This window comes from Ovis aries, chromosome 4 (genome assembly GCF_016772045.2).
Source record: "Ovis aries strain OAR_USU_Benz2616 breed Rambouillet chromosome 4, ARS-UI_Ramb_v3.0, whole genome shotgun sequence".
NCBI lineage: Eukaryota > Metazoa > Chordata > Mammalia > Artiodactyla > Bovidae > Ovis > Ovis aries.
Genome location: NC_056057.1, coordinates 32,351,840 through 32,366,385, shown reverse-complemented (window position 1 = coordinate 32,366,385; position 14,546 = coordinate 32,351,840). Strand labels below are relative to the sequence as shown.

Here is a 14,546-nt window from a genome sequence, read left to right as displayed (position 1 = left end):
CTCAACTCCTACTTTCTTCCCTCTCCCAAAGCCTCAGTGTCCTCTAGAATTCCTGAATCTTGGTCAGCAATCACCACATCCTACTGAACTAGCCCCCTACCTATCTTTTGCTGATGACTGCCATTGACTTCTCTCCTCTAAGCCATTCTCACCATCCTAATCCATTTCCTGCCTGGACTACAATGAAGCCCTCCGATATATTCCTCCAGCAATCTCTTCCTGCCTCTTTTCCATCCATTTCCCACACTGCAACTTGAGTGAGCACGCTAAAATGTAAATCACAGATGCCATTCTACTCCTTAAATACCGCCAATGCCTTCTCATCACATATGGGATAAATTCTAAATTTTTATGGCTTTGGTAAATTATATTTTTCTATTAATATGGCTTCTGATGCTCTCAGTCTGGCCTCAGCGTTCCTCTCCATCCACTCTCAGCTATCCTTTTTCTCATTCTTTATGCCCTGGACATCATGTATTTTTCATGGTCTCAACCATAGTGTGTACTTTGTGGATTCAAACCACTGCACATGCTGTTCCCTCAGGCTGGAATGCTCTTCCCATCCATCTCGGCCTGGCTAACTCCTACATTATCTTTCACATCTCAGCCCAAACCCCTCTTCCTCAATTAAGCCTCCATTACTTCCCTCCCCAGACATAGTTAGATGCGTCTTGGTATACCTCGCATTTCTCTGTTGTAAACTTCCTCACATTTACATCCTTTGTTCAATGTCTGCCTTCCTGCCGTAGTGTAAACCACATGAACAAACATGTTTGCTTGTTCACCTTTGCATCCCCAGCATCACCTAACATATATGATGCTCACACATTCTCTTTTGAAGAGTGGAGGTGTTTGTTAACTGCTTTTTCTCTTGCTCTTTGAATTTAGCTGATTTTCAGAAACCTGCTTGTGATGCATGGTTTCTAGAAAGCAGAGTATGTGGCTCTTCTCTTGCTAAACTCCTCTCAGTTCTTGACTCCTGTGGACTTTCCCTTGCTGAGCAGAACTCCTTCCCCGGAGGAAGACATCTTTGGTGGTTAGGGTGGGAAAAGCTTTACTAAGAAGACAGAACTTTTATATGGCCGGGACTTAAAAGGGGAAATCTGTGCTAAATTCCCAACATAGCATTGATATGAGATGTAGGGACCATGTGCACTTCCCCAGGTTGTCTCTCTTACCACCACTCTCAGCTGAGGTAAGAGAAGGCGGATGGAGAATATCGCTGGTGGGAAACAAAATGGAGGCAGATATACATGCACTGACTAGTCACTGTCTCCTCTAGAAGGTCTTAGAATGTTTCTCCCTAAGTCTTACTGTTTTTCCCCTTAAGATAAAGATTCATAAGCGCACAGCACTAGTAACTTCCCCACTCGTTGACCAATAGCATATATCCCTAAGAACTGAAGTATCTTAGGTTTGATTATCTATGTGTGGTTTCTTCATTGAGTAAATGTTAATTGGGGCCTGCTTAGACTGTGTGGATTACAACAAACTGTGGAAAATTCTTAAAGAGATGGGAATACCAGACCACCTTACCTGCCTCCTGAGAAATCTGTATGCAGGTCAAGAAGCAACAGTTAGAACTGGACATGGAACAACAGACTGGTTCCACATCAGGAAAGGAGTACATCAACGCTGTATATTGTCACCCAGTTTATTTAACTTATATGCAGAGTACATCATGTGAAATGCTGGGCTGGATGAAGCACAAGCTGGAATTAAGATTGCTGGAAGAAATATCAATAACCTCAGATATGCAGATGACACCACCCTTATGGCAGAAAGTGAAGAAGAACTAAAGAGCTTCTTGATGAAAGTGAAAGAGGAGAGTGAAAAAGTTGGCTTAAAGCTCAGCAAACTAAGATCATGGCATCTGGTTCCATCACTTCATGGCAAATAGATGGGGAAACAATGGAAACAATGAGAGACTTTTTTTGGGCTCCACAATCACTGTAGATGGTGATTGCAGCCATGAAATTAAAAAACACTTGCTCCTTGGAAGAAAAGCTATGACCAACCTAGGCAGCATATTAAAAAACAGAGACATTGCTTTGCCAACAAAGTTCCATCTAGTCAAGGCTGTGGTTTTTCCGGTAGTCATGCATGGATGTGAGAGTTGGACTGCAGAGAAAGCTGAGTGTCGAAGAATTGTTGCTTTGGAACTGTGGTGTTGGAGAAGACTCTTGAGAGTACCTTGGACTGCAAGAAAATCCAACCAGTCCATCCTAAAGGATAACAGTCCTGAATATTCATTGGAAAGACTGATGCTGAAACTGAAACTCCAATACTTTGGCCACCTGATGCGAAGAGCTGACTCATTGGAAAAGACCCTGATGCTGGGAAAGACTGAAGGTGGGAGAAGGGGACTACAGAGGATGAGATGGTTGAATGGCATCACTGACTCAGTGGACATGAGTTTGAGTAAACACTGGGAGTTGGTGATAGACAGGGAAGCCTGGTGTGCTGCAGTCCATGGGGTCGCAAATAGTCAGACACGACTGAGTGGCTGAACTGAACTGAATGTTCATGTTCTGGGCTGTGGGCTCACGAGCAAAGATGAATAAATAGAGTCTTCCTTCTTGTGGAACCCATATGCTGACTGGAAAGAAAAGTCCACCCATTTTAAGATGTGATACCGTGTGGTCATTGCTGTGATGGACAGGTCTGTGCAGTTTGAGGAACCCAGGAATAAAAACTTCTAGTTATTATTCAGAAGCTTGCATATTGCTATGTCTTCTGTAAGTAGTTATACCATCTTAAAGGTGTGTGATTGCATCTTTAAAATGTATTCCCTGTATTTTCTTGGGATTTTCTACATCATCTGTCAGTTCCCTGGGAGGCAGAGGACCTAAAGGTTAAGAGTAGGGAGCCTGGAGGCAGACAGACCGGGGCTGTGGTTTACTTTTCAGCTGGGTGAATCACTTAAAGGAATCACTTACTCTCCCACCTCCAGGGAAAAGTGTGCAAATGCAAGGATTAAATATGATGCATGCAACTCATTGTGCTTGGTGCCTGGCATGCAGTGGGTGCTCAATTATAGGTGACTGCAGCTTTTGGGTGGTAGTGACAGAAACTTGTTTATAGTAAGCGTCATGGGACACACACAAAGGTTTAGTTGCTTTTCTTTTTTTTCTTTAAAAAAGAAGTTTATTGTTATAAAAACAGCCTAAACATATAAATACAATATAAATATGCCTTTAAAAATATGCATAAGTTAGCAAATTTTTTGAGGTAAGCCTACACATTTCAAGAAATGATTTGGCTCCAAAACAATAAGGACGTTCAAGCCGCATAGCCATTTTTACGTTGCTTTTTCAAACCAAATACATAAAATATTTCAAGTGGCACTTCATAAAAATATAAATACCTATCATGTATATAAATTAACTCAAAACCACATATTTAAATATCAATAAATTAAAGATAAAATAGTGTCCTAACGCTCATACTTTTAGTTCTTCATAGAGAACAACATAAGTTATGTGCCCAGTGGACAGGTTTCTGACCAGAGGAGGGAATGCCCAGGAACTACCACAATCATGGGAGCCGCAGCTACTTCATCCGAATAGCTCTCAGGCTGAACTGCAGGAAATTCTCAAGGCTTCTCAGGATGATGATAACCTTTGCGTTCTTTACCCACTCGTTTGAGGACTGCATCTTCTCCAGCATGTCAGTGTGTGTGGCTGGAGTGGTTATTAGACCTGCGATCTTTACATGAAGAGAACACAAAACAAAAGGAATTGTTTAAATATTGAAGACGTCTTTTGCAGTGGAGAGGTGGGAAGATGTTCAAACAAATTTGGAATGAAGGAGCAGATTGGGGCCGCTGGCCTTGACTCGCCCAGGTAGGGGGAGGTCCCTCTGCTCTGAGCCCACCCAGCATGAGACCCTCTCACAGCAACTGAGCTCTAATACTTTTTGCTGCTCTGTCTCTGTTAGACCATAAGCATCTCACGAGCAGCCATCGTATCTTACTTGTCTTCTGTCATGCTAAACAGTGCCTGGCACAAAGTTAGCATTCAGTAGACGTATGAAGAACTTTTAGTTAAAGGCATTTTAATGGGTTCTTCGGGGGCCTCTAACTCTAATACTTTTCTTTGGCTTTGCTCTCACCCATCCATCTGACATCTATTAAGAGTCAGCTGCTCTGGCGGCGTAAAGAGGATTGGGAAACATTTTTGCATAGACCCACTGACTTGGAGTTAAGTCATGGTGGAAGGCCTTGCACCTCCACCTGTGATCCTGGAGCACTGCAACCTCAGCCTCACTAGGCGCTTGTTAGAAATGTGAGTCTCAGGTCTCACCCCAGACCTGTTGAGTCAGACTGCACTGTAACAAGATCCTCTGGGAAACTTGTCTGCACCTTCGAGGGGGAGAAGCCCTGGTATAAGGCACACAGCTAGGAAAGGGAGGCAGTATTAGCACCCATGCTCCTGCTTCTCCTTCTCTCTGTGCTTTGGCTCATCTGCAAACTGTGCCAGCAAACTTATACTATGTGGTATTTGAATGGCTAGCTGGTAGTGACCAAAGCCCTTGGTACCTGCTCTTCTAGCCTTTAGCCTTTTCTCTGCATTAACTCCTTGGCAAAAGAGTAAGGGAAACAAGTTGAAACTACCATAATAACAAGAATGTCATCTGGCAATCTTAAATAATTTTTGTGCTCTCTGTTCTTTGTTACTATGGGTTGTTACTTGAGGTTGGATATGCTTCCTTCTGCCTCTACAGATACTTTCCCCCCTTATTTCTTAAACTTTTAGAAGTTGATGTTAAAACTCTCCCCCTTAACTGAGTTTTAAATATAGTTATTGATGTCATTCGCAGAAGACAGGAAAAAGAAAAAGCTTTAACTACCAGGAAATATTTGTCAGATCTTTTCCTTTACACACAGCCGTCGCTTTTGAATTGGCTTTGCACTGCCGAGTTGTCTAGGCTGCCTTCTTTGAGTCAGGCAAGGGGACACTCACCTTTTCCTTCAGGATCTGGATCAGTGTTCTGATACTGCTCTGCAACTCCATGACAGTTTCCTGATTTCCCTCAAACTCGTTCTGGAGGAAGTCCAGGTATATCTGATACTCCAGAAGACCAGCAGTGGTTTTGATCAAGCAAATCGCCTAAGAGGAAAGACGGTGGGAAAATTGGTTATTGCCAGCAAGGCATAATTGATTTTAGAAATTTAAATTGCTATGATTCAACAACTTCTGCCTGTTCCCCTCCAGGGAACTTCAAGTACTTCTTAAGCATCATGTTTTGAGACATTGAACAGCATCAACTGCCCCATTTAAAATACCTGCACAACGAGAGGCACCACTTAAATGTTTCCCAAAGCCCAGTAGATGCTAGATTATGGCAAGGGGCCATCCTCTGTTACACCCCATAATGCTCTTCCCTCTGGCTGCACTCCTGCCTTTGTCAATGTCCGGGTGAAACCTCCTTTTATGAAATAATCAGAAGTCAGTGGAGCTTACTGCACTGTCTGAAGGAGAAGGGTGTAGAGAATGATCTCGGCAGGGAGGGCAGGCCTAGATCCTGCTAAGGGCAGCCTAAGAGGAGAAAGGTTCCTGGACCACCTTACCCATGATGAACTAGCTAAACCTCTGGGGTTTCCTAACACTTCACAGTGGTGAAAATCCCAGCCCAGAGGCGCTATATTTGACGAAGTTGTTAAAAAGTAAGTTGCCTTTAATATCATTTAAGTTGGCCTCCTCGTGAAATCTACATGATGTTCTTTATATTAATCCCCTTCTTCATTGCCTGCCTGGTCTTTATGTAGACAGATGCTTCATGCAAAAGGAAGAATTTTTGACTAGGGAGTAGTGAAAAGTGAACGTAATGCATTTGTACCTGATTGAACCCAGATTGGAAGCATCCATCTTTTTCCTCCATTTTTGGAAGTTTCAGCTTATTTTCTGCCAGTGTCTCCTTGCTGTTTTCACACTCGTCATTCTTCTCACATATCTGGGAAAGAGTATCAGAACCGTTATCTTATAAATGCCCCTAAAACTCACACCGCTAGAGGGCTGATGCATGATCTGTCATGGCCAGGAAGTTCTCTAAGAAAAGTGAAGTCACAGTCCATTAGCACCCAGGCAAGTGAGCTCTACAGAAGATGGGCACACTTGGGTTCAGTTCTAGCCTCACCTGTGACTTCATGGTTATTACCTATTCCCAGTCTCAGTGTCCCTATATCTGCAAGTTGGGGGTAATGAAAAACCTCCCCATTAAGTTTATTGTGAGGACAAAACAATATTTTATAAAGTGTCAGCACATAGTAGGTAACATAATAAATGATGGAATTTTGATAATAATTGGATAAGTATAATTTGAGCCAGAATTATATGTCTCAGCTGGAAGGATCTTTCAGATCATCTAGTCCAATTCCATAATTTTACAGATGGAGCCCAGAGGTGCTGAAGAATTTGCCCAAGATCACAAAGCTTGTCCAGCAGAATCAGAGCTAGATTTGGGACTCCCAGTTGCCTCTCCTGTATTATTTTCTTTTTACCAAAGCAGAGCCAAACTACCTTACATTTAAAGCCTGGGAGCTGCTGTAGCCTATGGGTGATTTTGCCACTTTGGTGGACTATCAGGTATGCGTCTTACATGCCAGAATGACTTTGGGGAGTCCTTAACCACTGGGCTGGCATGACCTAAAAGTACTGTGACTGTCCTGAGAAGCTGAACAGTCATTTCAGGTGGTGCTTTTTAATCCTCCTAAAGTCCAAATCACAAAAATCATTGACAGACCTTATTTTTTGGTTATGGAAAAGGAAATCCTGCGAGGCAGTGTGATCCACAGCTCATGCCAAGAATGGAGCTGAGAATGGGCCAGGGAGGCAGGGATCCCAGCCCCACTGTATATTTTCCAGGATGAAAAGGAACCATCTGAGACCAGCAGCAGGAGAGAAATTACAGGACATAGTCTGCCCCTTTGGCTTCAAGTCTGAACTGCCTCCAAACCCAGCAAAGACCTCCCAATGCAGAAGCCCCCATTCACATCCAAGAGCAAGGAAATAGATGCCCACATGGGTGCTCATCACCCTGGAGCGAGCCTACCCACCTCCTTTCTTATTGCAGAGATTTTGTCGACGATGTGCTTAATGAGAGCTTCGGTTTTTTCTGGAGTGGTCAGAAGTAGTCTGCTTGGGGTGGTGTCATTTTTGAAATCTTCTCCCAGGGGACCCGGGGTAGGGAAAGCAGAAGTCATCACCAGGAGCAGCCCCAGGGAGACAGCGAGTGGACTGAAGGCGCCTGTGACAGAGCGGAGGGAGAGCAGCCAGTGAGCAGACTGCGCCGCTGGGGGAGCTGTGCTTCTGGCTGCTGGCCGCCCGCCAGCCCTCCCAGCAGCGGACACACACCCCCCTCCCTCGCCGCACGGCTGCCAGGCAGTTCCTGGGCTAAGGATTTCCTTCACTTACTTGTGAAGAGGGAGTTCATAGCTGGGTTCCTGGAGGGCTGATGGAGCTCTCTTTCGTTCCTGGTGGGCTCGAGGGCAGACTGAGTCTCAGACATCCCCGGTCTCATATTTATTGGGGGTTGAGACTCTAATATTGAGACTCATGGGAAAATCCCACATTTGATAAATCTTTGTTGGAGGGTGGGGGTGGGGCCAGAGCGGGTGGGGCTGATTGGAAACCTTATTAAGATTGCTCAATGTGACGTCCTTTAGCATCACAGGAATCAAACCAGGGCAAAAAGTGCCGCGTAGAAGCTTAGATCATTACCAAAGCTAGTCCTCAGAAGCTGGATCACTCTTTCTTTACTTTTTTTTTTTAGTGACTCAGCACATTAGCATGTCTTGAGAAAAAGTAAAGCTGAAATCATGCACAGAGTTTTAGAGGGGGTAGCTAGTGGGGAGAAGCTAAGGCTGACTATGATTTTAAAAATACTTTAATTACCACTGATTAGGCTTTAGTATTCCAGTTTATTTGTATTTGTAAAAAACCTAAGATGTTCTGACCTCTGTTTCCTCAGACCACTCCATAGCCCGCTGGCCTAGGATTACAAATAAGATACTATGAGCCTCTCCACCCCTCCACTCCCTCAAAAAGGATACCGTGAGCCCTCAGCAGTACTGCTATTTCCTGGCTCTCACTGTGGCCAGCTGTTGCAGAACCTCCTGACTCCCCCCAGATCTTGTGCACTTTCTCTAGGAGTCTCCAGGTGCAGTGGGGGTTCACACATACATGCCACTGCGAGGCAACCGCCAGCTTCCTCCTCACCTGCGCCTGCTTACTTGGGCCAGATCAGTCACAGCCCCGCTCATTCCCTAGTGGCCTTTTGGGGATGCTCCCCATGAAGACCCTGATCTCTGTCCAAGGAGGTTGTCTTGTGCTGCTGGTGCTACCCCTACCACTGGCTATAGGATGATCCTGCTCCCACTGAGAGGGCCCTGGGTGGGTGCTGGGTCTGCTGGTGCCCTCAATTTACCGACACCCACTGGTTTCAGGGTAGAAGTAGGGAGAATACCACTCACCTCTTTGGTAGGATGTCAGAGGAGGATCTTGTGGCATTTTCTGGAGCTTATGTTCATAGCTGTATGACTTGATTTGAATCCAGAGGCAACTGAGAAGAAATCTACTGATAGAACAGGACTCTGGGTTTGGAATCACACTTCCCCTGGAATGCCTCAGGCTTCCATGTTGGGTTGAACTTGTAGAGGCTTCCTCGGTCCTTATAATATCTTTTGCAAGAGGGTCCTTGGTTTCATGCAAATGATTTGTATACCAGGCCGTTCCCCTCAGTTTCCCAAACACCCAGACAGCTCAGAAGATTGGTTCCAGACTGAAAGTAGGACCCTTGTATGACACCAGGGGGAAAAAAGCCCTCTTTTTTTGTATGTTTTGTTTACAAAACACGGTGTTAACATCACAATCAACTTCTTTGCTTTGCAAATAGGATCTTGTCAGGATTGCTAAAACAGGGACCTCAGCTAGGGTATTTAAAACACAAATCTATTTACTTAAGTTTTGTTTTGTGCACAACATGTTGGGACCTGCCTATTGGGGTACGTGAGGTCATTCATTCTTCCACTGACTTTCTAAATAGAGAGGCAGATCCTGTAGTGGTGGTAGCCTGGTTTGGAGTTTGAAAATGAAAATGGGAGAGGACGGCTGAATGGTTTCACTTTTAGTACTCTTGGGTCTTGAACTACTCAGATGCCCCCAACCAAGCCTCCTGTACTGAACGAAACCACCACTCCTGGCTCGCCTGCAATGCACGTGCTAGGCCTCTGTAGTGTGGGACTGCTTCTTCTCGTATTTCCATTTTTTATAAAATATGACTTAGTAAATTTCATACAGTGAATCAACAGCATACAGAGTTTTTTTTTCAATTAGAAGTTTTGAAAATAGGAAGTGCATGATAAAATGGTGGGACAGAGCATTAGGGCAGCATGGGAGAAGTTGGTCTCCTTCCTTCCCAGCTCCTCTTCCCAGAGATAGTGCCCGACCTATGGTGTTTTCAACTAAATCCTCTGTTACCCTAATCTGGTGAAGTGTTCTTGGCGACCTACATACTCATCTCTGTGTTTACATTGTTGGTTCATCTATTGTGTACACACGCACTTGTACACATGTATATACACACTATACTTTCCCATTGTCTAGATGATGCTGAGGCAGTTTCCTATGGTCAGGTACACGGTAGAAGCACTGGCTCTTGAGTTCACATAGCTTGGCTTTAAAGCCCAGCTCTGCCACTTGCTGTCTGACCCTGGCTAAGAAATGCCAAGGATCTGTGCCCCTTGATTGCTCATCTATAAAACTGGGATAATAGCAGTTCGCTGTGGTGAAGACCGAAAGAGATGATTGTGTGAAAAATCCCTGGAGCATGGTAATCCTGCAATTAATACTTGCTCTTTGTAACATTCCTTGGCCCAGGGTCTCTGGTTTGGAGAAATCCTCCAGCCAACTGTGTCAGGCAGTCCATGTGGAGCCTTGCTTATGAATGAGCCAGACTCCTGTGCCAGTGGTCAGCTAGTCTCCCAGTCTTTTCTCCTCTGAAGAAATCAAATGCATGTTTTTTGAAAGTTAAGTAGAAGATAGGGAAAAAAAAAGTGATTTCCTCTCTCTCTCTCTCTCTCTCTCTCTCTCTCTCTCTCTCTCTTAATGGTGAACCTGGTCTGTCAGTTTAGGTAATGAGCCTAGCTTGTATCTTGTTGTTACACTGTTTTCCAGGTTTTCTGCTAAGTGTTTTTATGACCGAAGGTCTTAGCCTTCCCCACCCACGATCATCATCATTATTCAAAATCTCGAAAGTGACCCTTGACTGTGAAAGAGTCTGACTTAATCTCAGATCTTGTGCTTCTGGCAGCCCTGGAAGGGTGAATTGTGTGTGGATGGTGAGGTTGAGAGGACACTGTCGGGCACCACCTTACACACTGTTAGCATCTAGGGTCTTTATTAATATCCTGGCCTTGGGTTGCCATTTGCTTGTTGGAGAAAAGGGTTCTTTGCTCCAAAGCATTAATGCAACATCCGTAACTCCACCATGATAGCTTCTGTGCTTTGGTTCTCAGTGGATTTTCCCCTTGGAGAGCTCATCCCTCATATTTTAATATGTACAAATGATTAGGAAAGGCCATGCTGTCAGCATTTATTAACTAATAATAGCCTCAACTGCTGGATTGCACCATTACTGATTTGAAGTAACTACCAGCTGAGACCAAGAGAGGCCTGACAGATAGGGGGAAGAAGGAAAACACCAAGGAACTTTGCTTCCTCTACCCTTATCTAGGCTGGCTGGTCCTTTCTGTGCCCCTTAGAATTACTGCCTATGACTGCCCTCCTACATGTTGGTGGAATCCAATTCAGAGAGTCCATCAGTGCATTCAAAGTGAAGGGGAAAAGTAACTGCCATTCAGTATTAAGCTCCCAGGAAAAGAGATGGCGTCCACATCTCACAGGTTAAAATGTGGAGTTGTGCTTCTGTGTCTTTATTCTAGTGGGTAGGGTTGCGTTGGTTCTGTGATTTAGCAGGAGGGAGTATCCCAAGAAAAAAGAGAAGTCACTGCCTGCTTGAGAACTTGCAGTTGCTGTCAGAACGCAGTTTCACTTGTCACTAAGTCCTCAGAGTCTATAAACCGAAACAGTGGGTTATTTAGCAGCTCCTTCCGGGACTGAGTCCCACTGAGCAGACCAGCCAGGCCTGTAGGGCTCTGGGAAATGTCTTTGCTTTGAGAAAAGTGGTGGTATTACTGGGAGTGAGAATATTAGGGACATGCAGTGCATCTACTTGGAAAGGGCTGGCTGCTTTTGGAGGGGGGCCAGGCCTGGATACCAGAGCTCTGGGCGCTTCCCAGGCCAGCCCAGCCTCTGTCCTGGCCCTCACGACCTCAGCTCTGACATCCTGCTGCAGCTTCTTAGCGACTTCTTGGTCCGGCCTCAGCTTTTGGAGGGCAGAGGTGTGCAGGGTTGTTAGCGTCTCCCTCTGTTAGGAAGAGACGCGGCTGCTGTGCCAGGTTTCTGATCCACAGCCGTGCAGAAGGAGGCAGGCTATCTGTTCTGGGCCCTCATTGTTTTGGAATGTGCTGAGTTATCGTCCCCTGCTGAAGTGGGAAATCCCAGGCATTTTAGGAGGGAAGTGGCTTCTCCTGGGGCAACCACGTAGACTCCCCCACCTTGAGGACAAGCCCTCTCCCCACGTCCCTCTGGTCTCTGGGCTTGGAAGAGCGTGCCCAGGAAGCTGCATTGGTGAGGAGATCTTATTTGATGCTCCTGAAGGAGCCCACTGCTCTGCACCCCAGGGCTGGGGAGGTTCCCCTGGGCTGAGTTTCAGTGCTTTATCTCTTTTCCATCTGTAGGTTTGACCTTCTTTGTGGCTGCTGGTTCTGCTTTACTATTAGGAAATCAGCTCATCAGCAAGGAGCACTGAGTTAATTTATTCTCATGAGTTATTTGAACCATCTTTGGTTTCTCCAAAGGTCTCAGTTCTCTTGAGTTCAGTGTCATAGAAACTAAGCATGCAACACCATTGGCTGGTTCCTTCTACTCTTTTCCCTCAAAATTAAACTAGTAACCCATTTGAAAGCATCACATGTAATGGTTAAGACTAGGGGATTCTGCTATGACATATTTTACCTCTCTTCCCTGCCCTTTTGGCTACTTATTCGCAAAAAAGAGACTCTCTTTGTCTCTCTAAATTATACCTTAACGTGTGTTCTCCTTAGCAAGCTGAATCCATGAAAGTAGGGAAAGTCTCTCTAATCTTCTTGATGAAATAATTTCCATGAAATTCTTTGGACATTTTGAATGCTCTGTAACTGAGCCATTGGGGTTTATTACTTCTCAAAGCAAGATCCACCTTGATTGATCAAAAATATCACAGAAGTAATAAGGTAAGCAAGTAATAAGGTAAGCAGGTAAGGTAACCAGGTAAGCAGGTCAAAGAGCCATAGGTAATTTTTTTATTATTCCTCGAAGCAAGATCCACCTTGATTGACCAAAAATATCACAGAAGTAATAAGGTAAGCAGGTAAGGTAACCAGGTAAGCAGGTCAAAGAGCCATAGGTAATTTCTTTATTATTCCTCGAAGCAAGATCCACCTTGATTGAACAAAAATATCACAGAAGTAATAAGGTAAGCAGGTAAGGTAACCAGGTAAGCAGGTCAAAGAGCCATAGGTAATTTCTTTATTATTCCTCGAAGCAAGATCCACCTGGATTGATCAAAAATATCACAGAAGTAATAAGGTAAGCAGGTAATAAGGTAAGTAGGTAAGGTAACCAGGTAAGCGGGTCAAAGAAGTAATAAGGTAAGCAGGTAATAAGGTAAGTAGGTAAGGTAACCAGGTAAGCAGGTCAAAGAAGTAATAAGGTAAGCAGATAAGCAGGTAATAACGTAGGCAGGTAAGGTAATCAGGTAAGCAGGTCAAAGAGCCATGGGTAATTTCTTCAAGCTACTGAGTTATGGGTGTGAGAATGTGTACTGAGGAATCCTTGACTTACAGGCCTATTGCCACAGCTCCAGGTGGTGCTGTCCTCACTGGGGCCTTCGAGGCCTGGGCACCCAGGCAGCTGGGCTGGTGGTCTGCTGGCACTTTGGTCTGCCAGGCCTGCAGCTTCTCCTGTGCTGTGGGGCCTCCACAGTGGTCTGAGTCTCTCAAGGGCTCCATGGAATGATGGGCCTACAACTTCCACTCTGGAGGCTGTGTTTCTCGTGTGCTGCTTTCCTGTGGGCAAGAGTAATGGCAGGAGGACAGGCCTGCCCTACTATACCTGTTTGCTTGGCAAGTGATCAGGATGCGTGGAAATGGTGTCTTCTTCCCTGGCATTTGGAATTGTCTTTTGGTGATACCTTTTCTGGGAGGTGATGAACTTTTACAAGGAGAGATAGCATCCCCAGAGGTGTGTTTGGAGCCTTAGTACTGAAGCAATTGCTGCTAACTACCTCAGATTCTCTTGTCCTGGGACAATCAGCACAGAGGCTGTAATACATATTTCTTCCTCTGTGTTCAGTTTCTTCACTGAGGCCCCAGACTCCATTAAGGCAGGTTAGGTGTCAGAAGAGATGCAGGCTCTGGGCTTTTCCCATCTGATATTGTGTGGCCATGCTGTTCGTCAGATGAGTAAAAACCCCCTGGCCATCATGGCTTGTCTTAGATTTCAAGATTCAGAAGGAGCTTGGGGCTTTTTGCTGCCGGAAAAATACTTTGGCCAACTGGGGATTGGGGGCAAAGTACTCTCTGATCTCAGGGCTCCATTAGACAGATTTCTCTAAATTCCTTTCTTGCATCAGCATTCTGTGGATCTTCATTAGTTCCCGGAGTCTACTCTTAATAGAGTAAGAGGCTCTGAATTAAGAAATAGCTCTTCAAAGTCCAAAAGTCTGATGTTGTCTTGGTTTACACCAAGAGACCTCTTGTGGCTAGTCAGGGTGCCACCCATTTGGACATGCTCTGAACACTGATGGCCTCAGGCAGACTGACTGATTTGGAAGATGCCAAAGCCCAGACATATCAATGCAAGGTGATAGCAGATTTCTTAGTTATCATACAAGCAGGAACTGATCAACATTTTAAAATTTAATTGTTTTTAGCTTAAAGAAAGAACTACATAAGTAAAACATGTTCAGTGTATTGTAGAAATTGAGAACATAGAGATAGGCCAAAGCACTGCATAATAATTTTATCACCCAGTGGTAATCATTGCTTATGCTGTAATTATTATTCTTGTCATTTTTCTCTGTAGCTACACATCTGTCAGGCTGTGGGAAATAGAAAAGTACCATCCATAGTGTATTATAACCTGCTTTTCCTTTTTTATACTGCTTTGTATCTGTAACATTCTGGGTAATTCTCTGAGTAGAGATAATGTAAACAATGGCTGTAGCCAAACCCATCAGAGCTGAGAAGGGAAAAATCGAGTGAGGTTTATTGATTACTGCTGCAGATGCACACTGTTCACTGTTCCCTGGAGAAAGAGGGCATATCTGAATGGGGATAAGATGCATTTAAAACATTCAGTGAGTTTCCCAGGGGGATAACTGATCACTTGTTTGTGGAATAGCATAATCTCTAAATCAGTAAGTCATGCTGATGGTTTGACATC

At 44.6% G+C, this 14,546-nt stretch overlaps 1 protein-coding gene and 1 long non-coding RNA gene across 3 annotated transcripts in view; one reads left to right on the top strand and one right to left on the bottom strand.

Annotated features, from left to right (window-relative positions):
* Positions 1-14,546, top strand: part of LOC105610700 (uncharacterized) — a 174,382-nt gene that overhangs the window by 13,482 nt on the left and 146,354 nt on the right. The window lies entirely within an intron of this gene.
* Positions 3,125-7,480, bottom strand: IL6 (interleukin 6). The gene is given in 5 exon segments (NM_001009392.1): positions 3,125-3,708; positions 4,965-5,111; positions 5,842-5,955; positions 7,058-7,248; positions 7,416-7,480. Coding segments are annotated over 5 exon segments (627 nt in total). The 5' UTR covers positions 7,435-7,480; the 3' UTR covers positions 3,125-3,552.